The sequence below is a fragment of the Mugil cephalus genome, chromosome 10 (genome assembly GCF_022458985.1).
Source record: "Mugil cephalus isolate CIBA_MC_2020 chromosome 10, CIBA_Mcephalus_1.1, whole genome shotgun sequence".
Taxonomy (NCBI): Eukaryota; Metazoa; Chordata; class Actinopteri; order Mugiliformes; family Mugilidae; genus Mugil; species Mugil cephalus.
In genome coordinates, this window is record NC_061779.1 from 26,616,314 (window position 1) to 26,632,681 (window position 16,368).

At 38.4% G+C, this 16,368-nt stretch overlaps 1 protein-coding gene across 3 annotated transcripts in view; it reads left to right on the forward strand.

Annotated features, from left to right (window-relative positions):
* Positions 1-14,266, forward strand: part of immp2l (inner mitochondrial membrane peptidase subunit 2) — a 112,381-nt gene extending 98,115 nt beyond the window's left edge. For 2 of the 3 annotated variants that reach the window (XM_047596928.1, XM_047596929.1), the window contains exons 5-6: positions 8,124-8,226; positions 12,744-14,266. In XM_047596928.1, coding sequence (XP_047452884.1) covers positions 8,124-8,226; positions 12,744-12,869 — 229 coding nt within the window. In that variant the 3' untranslated portion in view covers positions 12,870-14,266. Of the gene's footprint in view, positions 1-8,123; positions 8,227-11,347; positions 11,874-12,743 lie in introns of those variants that run through there. The other variant, XM_047596930.1, reaches the window with a different exon arrangement.
* The last annotated feature ends 2,102 nt before the right edge of the window (positions 14,267-16,368 follow it).

Sequence of the window (16,368 nt, forward strand, 5' to 3'; positions counted from 1 at the left end):
TAAGAACAAATTAAAGTTAGTTTGCATGTTGCTATTTTTATTCTCAGTGTCAGTACATCGGATAGCTGGGACTGTAGTGTTCCTGGATTGCCTTCAGGAAGAAGTGGGATCTGTTCTCAGTGTTACACTGCGTTCTTGTGAGGAAATGAGCTCCACAGTTCAGATAATGAGACGCAGCAGGAGAACAGAGCAGCCTAGGTTGCTGGCTCTGATACAGCCACTTCCAAAAACTCACCATCTGATTGTTACACACACTTTTGTTTATTAGAGACGCCAGCATGTTTCCAGTCATTCTCTTCTCCCATTAGCACTGCAGTATTTATACCTTTTAATCAGCAGCAAAAGAAAGAACATACAATGTTCAAAAAACTTTTAAATAAAACCTTTGACTGAATTCGCATTTTCATGCTTATTGTGGTCTTGTTTCTTGAGAATATGATGCTTAATTGGAACTTTGAGAAAAGGATTTTTCTGTTATGTTCTAATACTATTTACTGCTTGTCATTTGTGCAGGTGCTTGTGAAATAAAAAGCATCAAATTCTGAAATGGTTTATCTTTAATGCCTCTGTTGAACCAAACTGTAGTGTGTTTGACCCCTTGGTGTGGTTCATTTGGAAAGGGTTAGGGATAGGGTTAGGGTGTAACAAGCAACCACAACAACATCCTTGAGGAGACCGTTTTGTCCCATACTAACTCTGGAGTCATGTTTGTGTGGTGGATCACAAGAAGCGCAAACAACAACGTAAATGTTCCCATGGGACACCAAAAATTGATGAACGTGGCTGGAACATACTTGTTTATTTTATTTTATTTATTTTTTCTGATCCTTGGAGTTGTTGTCTTGTTGTTGTGTTTTCCAACACAGCACATTTCTTTTTGGTTTGTTTGTTTTATTTTAACATCCTGATTGCATGATTCCTTTTAAGCTTAAAAAATTTAAATGATCTGACATATAGAACTCAACTCAACTCAGCTCCGCTCCCGCTCCCACTCCCACTCCCACTCCTTCTACCGCTTCTACTACCACTTATCCTCACTAGGGTCGCGGGGGTTGCTGGAGCCTGTCCCAGCTGTCATCAAGCGAGAGGTGGGGTACACCCTGGATAGGTCACCAGTCTATCACAGGGCTAACACAAAGACAAACAACCATTCACAGTCACACCTAGGGTCAATTTAGAGTCACCAATCAGCCTAACGAGCATGTCTTTGGAGGTGGGAGGAGTATCTGGAGAAAACCCACACAGACACATGGAGAACATGCAAACTCCACACAGAAAGGCCTGAGCTGGACTCAAATAACTCATTTATTTGTATCTATTTGAACATTAATCCACACCTCAGTTTCTGGGTTATCGGTTAATATTTATATTGTCGCTGGTGCTACTTGCTGCCAATGCTTGCAGGTCATGTCTGTGCATTTGGCATTTTGGTTGTGAGCATTTCCGACATTTTGTATTGTTTTTAGTATTTTTTGCTGTTTTGAGTTTACAGTTGTCAAATTGATGAGGACATTCTCTTAATTTGTTTGAGCTTTGCCTGTGGCATGTACTTTTTGATGTGGTAGTGCGCTGAGCTCTCTCGGTCACACTAGCATCGCTGACCGCTAAAATGGATCTAGTATGGAAATGGAACAAATTGTAAACAAGTCAAGCAATGTTATAAATAAGATTTTTTTCCCTCTCTTGTTTCCTACTCTGTATTCTGCAGCCAACCTGTATTTATGTTGACCTCACCCCTTGCTATTACCACAGCATACCATAATTGATTTTTATTTTAGGAAATACAGGACAAAGATATTCATCTCCCAGAAATCCTGGAATTTGTTGACAGAATAAAAATAAAACACTTCTGTTGTAGAATAAGTGAAAACTTCTAGGGCGTTAAACTGCTGGCATATTTCTTGCTGCTCTTTCACAGCAGTGCAGATATTTTTAGTGTAGAGACAGAGATGATGACATAATAACAGTGATATGGTCCATTTATCTATCCTAGTGGGCCATTACAGTCAGCCTCCAAAAGTTCCACACCTAAATATAAAGCAGCTGTGATTAATGTTAATAATTCCAGTTGAGGTTGTTTTTAATGTTTACCATCAAAAAATATTACACCCTTAAGAAAAACAATGTGTGTGCTGGACTCCGGGCATTAAAGAAATGTAACATTACAGGTGTCATCACAGGAATATGGAGCAGCAGCCTGTCTGTGAGTCACTGCTGAATTCTCCTTCAAGTTTATGTCTTGAGACAGTTGGCCTATTCTTAGTCCTCTCCTTCAAATCCACTTGGTCAAGTTTCCACCCCCGCGTCTGTCAGTCATATTGACGAGCTGTCATCTGTTCTGAAGCCGAGGCCAGCACATTGAGCCTCCACATTTGTGCAAAAATGAGACGAGCAGCACAATTAAAGAACCTTGCATAAGACTTGGGTTAGTTTTAGCTTTTCTTTTCCTTTAAACTTGATATCAGCACGTGTAGTAAACAGGCATGAAAAAATGCTGTAAACTAAGAATTTACCTTCGAAATAGTGTTAACAGTTTATTATCATCAATTAACAGTATGCAGTGAATGAACAGAAGAGAAATCTAAATCAAATCAATATCTGGTATGACCACCCTTTGCCTTTAAGACAGCATCAGTTCTCTTGCACACAGTTTTTGAAGTCTCAGCCTCAGTCTCAACATCTTGGAGAACTAACCACAGATCTTCTGTGGATATAGGCTTCCTCAAGTCCTTCTGTCTCTTCATGTAATCCCAGACACACTCCATGATGTTGAGATCAGGGCTCTGTGGGGGCCATGCCATCACTTCCTGGACTTCTTGATCTTCTTTATGCTGAAGACAGTTCTTAATGACCTTGGCTGTATGTAAGGGTTTTTTGTATCTGCCTATATTTCTCATCATCAAGGACTCATCAGTCCAGAGTATCTCCTGCCATTTTTCTGGCCCCAGTTCCTATGTTTTCATGCATAGTTGAGTCTCTTGGCCTTGTTTCCATGTCAGAGGTATGGATTTTTGACTGCAACTCTTCCATGAAAACTACTTCTGGCCAGACTTCCCCAGACAGTAGATGGGTGTACCTGGGCCCCACTGGTTTCTGCCAGTTATAAGCTGATGGCTCTCCTGGACATCTTCTTGAATTGAAGGGAAATAAGCTTGATGTGTTTTTCACCAGTCAGTTATCAAGTTGCCTTGGCCAAATGCTGAGTATATGATTCTACAAAATTCTTGACTTTGTGCAAGTGTACCTATAAGGATGGATGTTGGTTTAAAGACAAAGGTAGTAACACCAAAAATTGATGTGATTTTTCTTTTGATTGCTCACTTTGAATTTTATAAATTGATTTAAAAAAAATAAATAATAATAATAATAATAATTTCTCATCTTCTTATGTATGTTGTCAAAAGAGTTGGTAAGCTGCTAATAATTATGCTTTCTGATAAAATGTCTGGTTTTCAGTTATACAGTGGTGGAAAATATTTTAAGGACACCCTTAAAATTTTACACAATCTCAAATATTATCCTTAAATATTATTTTTTTGTGTGTGTGTTTCAAAGGATTTGGCTGCATTAGACAGACACAAATACAAATTATATTCATTTATTAAATTCATAGTTTCTTCATAGTTTCAGTATTGTTACTATCAAAGGCAACAAATAACAGTTCAAAACTGAACAAAAAATAAATAAACTATCACATGGTCAAATTAATATTTAGTACTCCTTCCATTAGCAGTAGAGCTCTAATCCTTGCTGGCATGTTCCCTACGAACATTTCACACTGTTGAATGGTAATCTTGTCCCAGTCTTGAATTACTACTTTTAATTCTTCCAAATTCTTTGGTTTGTGCTTTGAAACAGACATTTTGATAATCCACCACAGATTCATTCCTGGGGTTCATGTCCAGGGATGAGTTGGCCACTCTAAGACCTGGATGCTGTGCTCCTGCAGCCAACTTCTACTGGTCCTGGATGTGTGGCAAGGGGCATTACCTTGTTGAAACATCCAGTTTGGACCTCGACGGAACAGTAAACATGCAGAAGGGAGCATGTGGATTTGGAGAATGGCAAAATATTTGGCAGAGTTCAATGTGCTATCAGTGAGATGACCAACACCAGCAGCACTCATGCAACCCCAAACCATGATACTGCCTCCACCATTTTTGACAGTAGGTACTGGACATGCTGGAGATAATGCTTCACCTGGTCTTTTGTACCCTCACATTACCAGGAGGAAGATAAAGCTGGAGACTGGACTCATCTCACAACAGAATCTCCTACCATTTTCTGACTGTCAGTTCTTGTCTCCAACGACGCCGGGCTATCCTCTGTCTCTCACTGATCAGGGGCTTCTTCACAGCCTTGTAGGACCTTAAGACATGATCTAAAAGTTGACCATGTACAGTGTGGGTGGAACACTGGACACTAGTTTAGTTTGACCACTGCTTTGGTGTCATTTGGCAGTTTTCCCTGCACAAAATGACCCAATACTCAATATTTCTGAAGTATTTTTACGGAATCAATCATTTTTAAGATTTAAATGGCTGTTTTAAGATTTGTTTAGAATTTTGTCTGTGACTGTACTAAAAGAAATTGCACTTGAAGACCTAAGAGTGATTCTTAATGCAATATTTCACAAATGCATGGAGTGTCTTTTTTCCACCACTGTGTATGTTATTATATTGAATGTTTGGTGAATGTTTGGGCTCCAGAAAGAATTTGAGACATGTCAGACGGTTTTGTTTCTCAATATATGTAACCTTGAATTAGTCACCTCATACACCGGATATAATATCTTCAGCTCTTTGTTTAGCTATAAACTGGGAACATGCTACATAACATCAGGCATCAAAACACATCAACTAACTACACGACAAATGGAGTGAACACAGTCCTGACAGGCAGCATCCACCACCCAGTGAACCAGTAAACACATCAAACCTCACACACAGTCAGACCTTGCAGCAGTGCCAGTGAGACTGAGAGTAAGTGGCAGAGCATCAGAGTAACACAGGCATGTTCACAGTATCATAACTCACCATTGTCATGTGATTCATTCTGGCAGCTGTTTGAGTCAGACGCCACTGTGCAAATTACAGGTCACTGGCTAGGGACAAGATGAATAATTAAGAGGCTTCAGATGGTTTCCATGGCAGTGGCTGTGCTGATGACAATCTCCCTGTGTTGTCTTACAATCGTTTGATTACAAGGTATCTGTTACCTGTGGCACAATGCAGGAGAAAAGTCTAATCTGAAATAATGATAATGCATAATGTTTCTTTGTCTGATAAACATTTATACATGTCCCCTTCCACTTCCGGTCATAACTAAGTCATTACTCCTTAAGGAAAGAGGGCAACCTTAGTTTAACATACATAATTATGAAGAAAAGCTTCATTACTAATCAGTTGCACCACAGCAAATCCCACCACAGCCCAAATACTGGTGTCCCTGAACCAGAGGACTAGCAGCTCAATCCCCAGTTCAAAGACAACATGCCGACATGTCCTTGATCAAGACACTGAACCCAGTGCTTGGCATTGCTGTGTGATTGTGTGTACAAATGGGTAGATATATCACAATAACTGTAAATTGCTTTGTGTGCCAATAGGTAGAAAAGTGCTGTAGACAGTATATAGAAAACCATTCATCAGAATTACCAAAATGGTAATTGCATTTGTCGTTTTCTCTTTATAACCAAAAGGAAGCCATCTGTGTACACGAGCAAATTGTCAATAGTATCATGTGATAGGTTTTGGTGTGAATATTTTGGTATATATGAAGTTACACACACTTTAACTTTAGCGTGTTATTACACTAGTTTTATGCTTACATAGATGGCATTCCTGGTCTGACATTAGGTTAGTCCAACAGCTAGTATTTCATGTGGCACAGACAAAAATATGAAAAAATAAATAAATAAATCAAATATCAGAATTTGGGACACGTATCAAATAACATGATTAATGTATATACAGTTTTGGGGATATGGAAAGCTTTCATCTAGTGCTTCTATGAGGTCAACATGATTTGTCCAGGACTTACCTCCTAATTAAGGACATTCCATCAGCCTTAGCTCAACCTTATAATTTGTGCAAAACGTAGAGATACAGACGTTAATACACCTTCTCAAAATGGATTTGCAATGACTTGAGACATAAACAGGCAGTACATTTAAAAAAAAAAATGCTGTGGAGCTTAGACAGCTGTGATTGGCAGATAATTTTATTGCAAACTTAAGGTATGTCTACCCAGACAGAACCAAGCCTCTGCCTCTGGCAGTGTTAGTACTTTATTTCATCTTTTAAGACTGTTTAGAAATTCATAAATGTTTAAATCCACCTGTAAATATCTCAGTCCAGATATTTCTATTCAATTACACTGAGCCACGGTTCTAGTATTTGACAGTTGATGTCAGACATAATAGTTCAGGCACATCATCTCATTGGGAGGGAAAATCAATGAAAGACTGATGCAAGAGTTTGACTGTTTACATCTGACGTCCAAAAGCATAATGATCAGCATCATCCTGTAGGGACACGTGTGTGGAGCCGCTGGCAGCTGTTGACCTCCTCCTCATTAAACTCTTGTTAAAGTCTGCTGTAGCATTCATCAACGCTGATGGAAAGGGAGGTGTCTGAGTCTATTCAGGACAAATATGGATTTATAAGTCATCTTAGTGAAACATCACTCTTCATCTTCCCTTTTTCTCAAAAATCAACTAGACTCAGTTAAAAACAAAACACAGCTGTGTCCAGACGATGATGATAAAGCATTCTGAAGCATCTGCTGCATCACTGTTTTTTTTGTTTTGTTTTTTTTTTTTAAACTTATTTGTCTGCTGCGTTCAAGAAGGGATGAGTGTATCTGGGTTGAATCTGTGGGGTTTAATACATGTTGTTGCAGTAGAAGGATGTTTGTTAAACCAGAGAGAGATTTCGAATGTGAAACTTATTTTACTCTTGGTGAACTTTAACTACATGCATTGTCAGTGGGGTCTAATGCAGAATTTCCCCAAGTACCATTTTCTAATAGACATTATTATGTCAAAAAAACAAAAAACATTTTTGACTGTTTACATATAAAGTTCATGTCTCAAAATATGGAGCAAATGCTAGTTAATGTAGAAGCATTTACTTACCAATATTTAATGGCAAATTAATGGTGGGATTCATTTAAAAACAGATGGTGTTTGCGGTGGTGTTACAGTGTGGGTGTGACTGAATATGTTTAGCTCAATGAACCAAACCTGTTTAAAAGAAACTCTAAATGCTGCAAACTCAAGTGTCCTTGGTTCTGTTCGTAATTGTCCCTGCTCAGATATGGCAGAGAAATTGTGTCATATTGGCTGCAAACTTTTTTATTTTTGCAAAAACTTTCCAGCTTATAGTCTTTTCCCCCTTGTTTGTGAGTCAGTAAATGCAGCCACTATGGCTAAATCAATATTTATGTATCCAAGGCCTGTTTGGTCAGCTAGCCTCTCAGACCAGCGCACAGACATACGCACAAGGAATTGCAGACATTTAAAAAGTCACAGAGGCTATAATTCACTGCATTCCCCTGCTCACTGATAAATCAGGCCTGGAACAGGTCCATAACAGTCAGCGGGTATGATAAAAGGTGTTGGACTTTCTCCTTATAAACACGACGACCTGATGGAAACAGTTACAGGATGGTGACTCCACCATCCTTGGTGTCCTTGGTTAGGATGTTGGTTTGAGCGATATGAGCGGAAGCCACAAGAAAGACTTGAAGGTTAATGATTAATAGTAATCAAAACTCAAAGAGAATTGAAATTGCCCACGGTGCAACAAGTTAAACACTAAACTAGAAATATAAACATCTGAGATAAAAACTAGGGCACATAATAGATTCAAGTGGTATAAGTAATGAAATTAAGCAATGTTTGTGGCAAAAGTTTGATTCCCCATCAACCTAACATATTAGCAATTGTCATGTTTTACTTTACTGACAACACTTGGATGAACAGTTGAAACTTGGTTCAGCTGATCATGTTCCTCTAATGTTGAATTTCAATAACTTTGTCATTTAGCACAGTGACTTCCTAGACTTCCTACTAATAAAATCTTGAATAACATTTTCTTTCTGCCTGTCCATCTCCTCAGGACTCTGGGCTACAAGAACCGATATGTTCGGGTTCCCGATGGTCACTTCTGGATTGAAGGGGATCATCATGGACACAGCCTGGACAGCAACAGCTTTGGACCGGTATGAACTGATTCCACTGCAGTGGAACTATATGAACCAAAAAGCTGTATATCTCTATATAGTTTGTTTGTTTTATTTGTCCTAGCACAAAGAACTGGTGCACTTTGAAATAAAACAAATAATCACAATGAAATGTCTAAGCTAAACAGTTTAGTGTCCAGTAGTGTTACCATGGCAACTATCTTAGTAAAGACCCAAAGGAGTAGTCTCAAAAATATCTCATTAATATCAAGATTTGAATTTTATGTGTAGTTTTGACTCAAATAGTAAGTGTTTAAAGATTTATCGTGTATTGTTCTTTACAAAGGAAAAGAGAGAATAAGAGGGAGTTTAGTCCTACCTACTGTCATATCTGACATGATGGATTTTGTATTAAATTAGTGTTTGTATGAATTTTGTCTGGCAGTACTTTGGTTGGAGTCAGCTTAGCATAGAGGGCAAGTGCACTGAGAAATCTGGATGTTTCAGTTGACTTGGTTTGTCCATATCGACAGATGCTGCAGCATCTGCTTTTCCTCCAGACATAAAGATTTCATTAATGTGGGTTTTAAGGCTCCTCCCTACCTCTCCCAAGCAGAAAGAGTATTAATATTCTCATACTGACTCCTGTTCTCTGTGTGCTGGTTGTAGTTTGCCTCTCTTGGTTTGAGCAGCATGCATTTTTCAGCAAAGAAGCAGCTGTTTGTTATGGATGGCATATTACAGGCCAGATGAAGGCCTAGATCTTGAGCTGAAACATATATATCCCAGGAGCTCAGAAGAAATCCCCTCAGAGCTCAAACCCAGGACACATGGACCAACAGTTCCACAGAGATTCACTGCTCTTACATTTTGCTCTCACAGACAAGTATCTGTGTAACACAGGAGTAGCAACCTGTACTTACTCTAGATAGAGGGACAGAAGGACAATTCTGCCTTTCAAAGGTAGGGAGTGGTAACTGCATAAGAGACCTTACGTTAACCACCACCTCCCAAAATGTGTATTTCTACTTGTTGATTTGAGTTAATGAGCTCACTCAGTAAATTAATCTAAATTAATCCCTTAAATATAGGGACCAAAAGATATATTTCCAGTAACCTTAATAACCTTAATAATCAGAACATTTCTGGAATCAGAAACATTTCTAATCTGATGCTCTGCCATGTAAATCTGTGATATTGGGAAAGAATACTTCAGAACTAGATTTAGAAATATTGTAATTCTAAGCAAAGGAGAGCTTTTGAAGCATTACACCATGGCTCTGTGGATGCTTTTTAAGAGGGCAGTGCAGTGCACTGTAAAATGCACTTCCTTGTACTTGTAAACGGTTGTATCGAGGCTATCCAAATCATGATCAGCTAGGTCAAATGTGCATACCTTTTCACAAGATCGCTTTGTTTACTGGAAGACAGGGGAGCCATTTCAGCACAGATATAGAATTTGTGAAATAAAGAATTAAACTCCTGTCAAAACTGATTGTTTTCAAAATCCAGAATTAGAATAGAAAACTCTCTTGTCATGTATGTCCGCCTATATGAGGTATTGTTGTGGTGGTTAGTACAAAAAACATAAGTTACATAAGTTAAGGAAGTCAAAATAATAAAGAAATATAAATAGAGGATAAACTGTACTGTGCATATTAGACATTATGAAGGTGAGCATTAATAGGCAGAATGTAAAGATAAAAGGCAGGGGGGCTGGCTGAGGTCCTTGAGGTCATGAATTAGGGTTTCAAGGAAGTGAAAGGGACTCTAGGCAAAGAAAAACACAATCACTAGATGCTGTACGTAGTGCAAAGAGTATAGGGTTTGACTATGGTTTTTGTTGGGACGATAAAACTTATTTGGTAAAACAAAACTTTAAAAAAATGTGAAATGGAGGAGATCTGAAGGCAGTAAACAGATACATCAGGGGTTTATGTCAGTTGATCTCGTGCTGTGGGATGTATTGCCTAATAAAGCTTTTAAAACTGCAATAAATAAGATTTTCACTGAGCCCAAAGTACATAACGACTGACTGCTCTTGATCTGTGGGTAGTCGATGGAGGTGGTGATCAATACCATTGAGTCAGACAGAGCTTAGCTTATGAGATTTTTGAGCTTCGTACCCATGATGCCAAAGTGACTACACTGTAGTATTAAAGGATGAACCCATCATCCAAGAAATACATAAAAAACATAAGGACCTTTCAGAAAACCAAAGTGGAGAATCAAGTAAATATATAATGACCCAAGGACCTTCTTAAAATAAAGAAGAATCAGTTAACAAAAATAAAATATTGTGTAAGATGGAAACAAAAAGGCAAGAAAATGAATTACGGACAGAGGAAATATCATGAACCTGTGATCCAAGGATAGAGCTGAGGAGAAAAAGGGAGGGAAACAATTCATTAAAGGACTCAATGAACCTTAAAAATGAGAAAGAAGGACAACCGGTCAGAGGGAAATGCTGAACCATTGAGAGAGCTAAAGACAAAAATGGAGAACCTTGAAGGGAATGTGGGCAATGTAGCAAAGAATAAACTAAGAAATCATTGCAGAGACCAAGAAACTGTACCCAAAAAAATAAATGTCAAACAAGCAATAAGTGGCTGTATGAATGCAACAGTAAAGGTTTAGAGTGCCCATTCATTATTTTGGTTGATTTCCTCGAAAACACTAACAAACATTAATTCCACCTGCCTAAATGTGAGGAACAGACTGTTTGGGGGTTTGGAGTGATTGTCTGGATGAAAAACCTTGACAGTGTGAGCTTAGACGTGGATGAGGGGAGAGGATTTTTTTCATGGATTTCTGATCCGTCAAGTAATTAATTAACAGATTTGTCCATTGTGAAAAAGTTGTATTCCCAAAGAAAATGAATTAATAGTTCAGAATCATTCAGCCACATTTTAAGAAATAAGGAATATATTGATATTGATACTCTCAAACATATTTATTAAGATTAAAATAAGGAAACACCTAGGTTAACAGTGGTTATGAATGTGTTATAGTGTTTAAATGAATCAGATTAATTTTTGACTGTGTTGCGTTAAAAACCCATTAGCCTGCTCCTTCATTACATTATGTTATTAAACTGGGCTATACCTTGCAGCTGTTCTGCAGCTGATCTGAGATTAGACGTTTTCTCTTTTTTCTACAGTTGCTCAGACTACTGCCCTGCATCAGCTGCTGGGACACCTAAAAGTTAAACCAAACACCTCATCATCTCACTGCAGTAGACCCTGCATTACACCATGAGCAATAACACACAGACTGTCTAAAGATTACTCTGAAGGCAGAGCTGAATATGGTACGATGGTTTTTAATGTAGGTGCCACCGCTTTTCAGAGATATCAGACATCATTAAAAGCATTTGACATTTCTGGCATGTGTGTGTTTAACCTTATGCAAAGCAGAAGTTCTAAGTGATGCAGCGATGGCGATGCTGGACAACAGTAAACAACCACATTTTCAGCTGTCAGCCACTTTTAATAATCTCTGATGTTGATGTCCGCAAGATTCTGAACCTCGATCTGAATGTCAACCAGACAGTATTATGTTCTCCTCGTTAAGCTTTTCTCTGCATACAGTGAGTCTCTTTGTATTATTTAGTCTTCATTTGATAGGTGCAATAAAATCGTTTAAAGCAGATGGGCTCATTATGTTTTACTTATTTGTATTATATGTCATACTAAAAAAAAGCCAAGGCTGCACAGTAATATACATGTGATAACAGATGTCATTAGTTACTTATTTGTATTATGTCAACTAAAAAAGCACTGCCAGTATTACTGTTTCTTTTTAACTAATCATAAAAGAGATTACCTTTTTAATGTCACAAAATAATTCAGTCAGGTGTGACAGATAGGTGAAAGGTGCTCTTGATCTAGATAAGAAAGATGAATAGATCACACTAATTAGTATGTCTTGCTTATGAGCGTAGGGAACACCATGTCATGTCCTCCACCCTCTGTTGTACATCCTCAGCTTTTGCTTCTTTACCTAAAGGGACCACTCCCTCTGTTGGAGCTCAGTATGCATTTAAAATTTCAGAGTGGTCCTCTGGTGGCTCTTGGGTGAGTATTGAGATCGGATTTCTCAGACCACAATTCAAGGTGGACTCTGTTTTGGCAATGTTGACACAGTCCGTCCTGGCTCACACTGAATGGCCACCTCATCAGTTATGTTTTGCTACATTCACTTTGGTGGTCTGCAAACACAGCACTGTAACTGTTACCTATTGATTAGTCTGTTTATTTACATCATATCGTTTGTCCTTGTGTGGTAACAAACTAAACTAATAAATATAAACGAGTAATAAAGAGTAAGTTCAAAAAATTACTGAGAAAGCTACCTCGAATTAAAACAACTGGTTATTATTTTTTTTCCTTTTATAGATTATGATAGAATAGATTATGACCATACCATGCTGTGTAGAGGCTTAATCTAAATAATCACATATAAGTTGAACTTTCCGTGTTCGGGAGAGCCTCCCGTGACATTCACCTTAAGGCATCTCTAATCTGGATAACGTAAGATGTTATGTTTCTCTACAGGTGTCTGTGGGGCTGCTTCATGGCCGGGCCTCTCACATAATCTGGCCACCAAATCGCTGGCAACGGATTAAACCATCCCTCCCGCCAAACCGAGGACCCCTGGACACAGAGGAGGAAGAGGAATGACCCTACCCCACACACACACATAAACACAGTTTCTGTAAAAACACATTCTTACAATACATTGTATATCTTATTTTTTCTAAAATATCACTCAGGAGAAGAAAGATACTCTGTGAATATGTGAGTCAGATTATTACATTGCTTTTATATAAACTGTATTGACTACATTCTGAGTTTGTGTTTTGTTAATTCTTGCTACAGTCCTGTTGTGTTTGATCTAAAGGTTCACCAGGACTCTTTGAAAACAGGCAGAAGAAAATGGTGTTAGGATTATTTGTTGTTGTAATACTCATTTTGACCACAAGAGGTACCACTACTGCATTCAAAATTGAGCTAAATTCTTTGAAGCTTTCTTCCAAGCGAGTTCCAAGTCAAGGTGCGTAAAGTGTTGTACTGTCATGTACTTAATTTGGCAAACAAACGTCCACTATAAACAGAGGAATCTCTGTCTACCTGTGATTTAATTCTGGACAACTACTAATCTGATCAGCTTTATGAGCATGCAAAACTTTGCTTTTTTGTTACTAAGAACCCATGTAAGTGCATTGTGTTTTGTGATTATGTTTTTGCTCCTATGCTCCTGAGGACTTCCATAGTGACCAGAATCTAATGTGAAAACCCACTGTAAAAAAAAAAAAAAAAAAAAAGTGTTATTTCCATTTATGGATGTTTTACAGCTAAGCTCCTTTTAGGTCTCTTCTCTCAGTGGGAAGTTCACGTTCATGACCTCAAGTAATAGCGTGAATGTAATTATTTTCAAGTATGTGCAATGGGAGAAAGCCATATCTTTGAGATATCTGCAAATCTATTTTCACTTTGCTTATGTTGCTGGTGTTGTCAACTCTTGGCAGAGGTTCACAGAAACTTTCTGTTCTTTATTAAATGCTTTCAGAGAACAAAACGAGTCTGTAACCTGTAGTCATATCAACAAGGTTGCCTCAAGTCTCAGCTACAGAGAAAGCACACGTCTGCCCTGCTCTCCAACAGCATAATTGATTTCCATAAATCAAACTGAGGGGGCACTTGTGATATATTCAGACAAATGGAGCCCTTAAATGTAGCTGTTGATCCTGTGGTGCTAACAGCTGTGTCACATATAATAATTGGACCCTGAAAGGAACAAGTAGAGCTAAATGCAGGTGCACTCAACCCTCCCAGTGAGGCTGCACACAACAGAGGGCTCACATCTGCATAATTGATTCACTTAAATGCCCTGTGAATGTCTGTGTCAAATGAATCTGACGTTAAAGATAATGTTTGAGGTTTATGAAAGAGGACTGCACATAAACTGCAACATCCAGACCAAAATGAATTTAATTTCCACTGCACACATTGCTGTTGTACTCTTTAGCTCTGACTGAGTAACATCCACTTAGGGTAATAAAGCTTGTGTTTGTGCATTTCTTGGTTCTTTGCATCCTGCATTTACTTTATTTACAGGGAGCTGAAGAGACTGATCAGTCTGTCTGTGTGCATGTGTGTGCGCCTGTGTGTGTGTCTCTCTAAGCTGCTGTTCTGTTTCCGTGCCAACAAACGCCGTCGCTTGCAGCTGCTAGGATACCAGTGTCACCGTGGTGAGATTTACCAGACTCCTTCTTCCATCAGTTAACACAAAGACTCTTGCTGCAATCCTATTTTTCAGTACAATTCTGGTTGATTGAATTACTACACCACAGGAAAAAGAAGTCACTATGAAAAGCAGCTATATTTTAAACCACAATCCAACTTGCTGCAAAGCATTGTCTATAAAATTATACTATAAAACAGTACTAATAATATTCTCAGAAAAGAAATGCAATATAATTTTAAAGTGACTTCATTAGTCGCTTGAATTACTTGTCTCAATGCCCACAGAAAAGAATGTTAAGATTTTCTCTTATGGGAAAGTACAATTTTATCTTATTGGAAATTTGATATATTCATAGACCAGAGTAGCCTGGAAACCAGATCAACTCCCCACAACGTTTTATGTGGCAGAAAGTTGATCTGCAGTCATTCTGCTGTGAACTGGTTATGGTCCGACATAGATCTGCTGGACTAATCAAATTGTTATCATGGTCTTTAACTAGGTCATCTGGCATCGCAGAGTTAAATGTGTTTATAAAATTGCCATTCCCCCTTTGAATGACACGCCATGTCAGTGGCTTCAGCCAGTTCAAATAAAGGACAGAGAGTGGACAGATTTAGACTCCTGTGTTTTTAAACTGAACTTTGTCTGTACTGTGGCTGTAACAGTGACTTGAGCCTTCTATGACACCATGTGCATAACCTCTACGGTTACAAGTAACCCATCAATAGGTCTGCATCCTCAAAACATATTCTCTACAGCAGGGGCGCCCATATATCTTGCAAATTGCGCTGTCCCTTTAACCCGTTATAGGCACTCATTGAAATACTTGGAAATTATTTTTGGTTACCTTTATTACCCTTTTTCAAAGTTAAAGAGATCTATTTATATCTACTATTTGCTTATATATGCTATATACACCTTTAGAAAAGCAACAGATTAATGATATACTAAGTTCAAGAACATTTTTATTACCTGCACTGCCTTGATCAAAGTCAACGTCAGGTTCTTTTTCTATTTATTCTTAAAAGCTTAAATAATGTAGGCAACAATACAACTGTGCTGCTGGAACATTAACAGAATTTCAGTTTGGGTCAGCTTGGTGCCTGCTCAATATAAGAGCAAAATGTTTGAATGTGGGAGTTGTTTCACTGCATCTGTTATGTGTGTTAGATGTATAGGACCCCCCCCCCCCCCACACACACACACACACCAGCATCAGCGCATACGTCAAAGGCAACATGAGATCACTGCTCAAGTATCATCAGGATATCAAATCTGTCCAATCATTTCGAGGAGATATGTATCCCGGTACTACTGTCATATGGTCACGTATATTGCAGTGGTTGGTTCCTTTACAGCCCGACACTAGGTTTTTGTGGATCCCTAATGAAATTGTCTTCATGGCTCATTTGAGAGTTTGATTGCCTCTCTCTCAAAGAGAACCTGACCAGTTTAAAGCACTATTATGCTAACAGCAATGCCATGGAGGCTCAGTCAAGTACTTTGACCTTTTACCTTAGCTGTGAGTAACTAAGTCCTGGAGTTTCTCGTAGTAGATATTAAACAGGGCTTGATGTTTTGGAAATTAACTTCTGCTGGTTAGAGGTTACAAAAACTCAGGTGTAAGCAGCAGTCATCTGAGTTTTCAGATGCACAGTTATATTCTTGGTTTTTGTTGTAGTAGTGATGTAAGATACAAATAAATATACTAATGATTTGAAATTTCAAATTGTACTCGCATTAAAAGCCAGTCAGATGGAATGAGATGCAGCTCATCAGTAAATATCAGATTCTGTGCTATATTAATTAGCGATTCACAGAGTCAAATCACAAGTCATCTCTGGAGAGAAGCTTCTCTGGGTTTCTCCTCTACACACACTGCCTTCAGTCAGATAATCTTGGTACGTGGTTTCCATGGTAACGTGAGTGTTT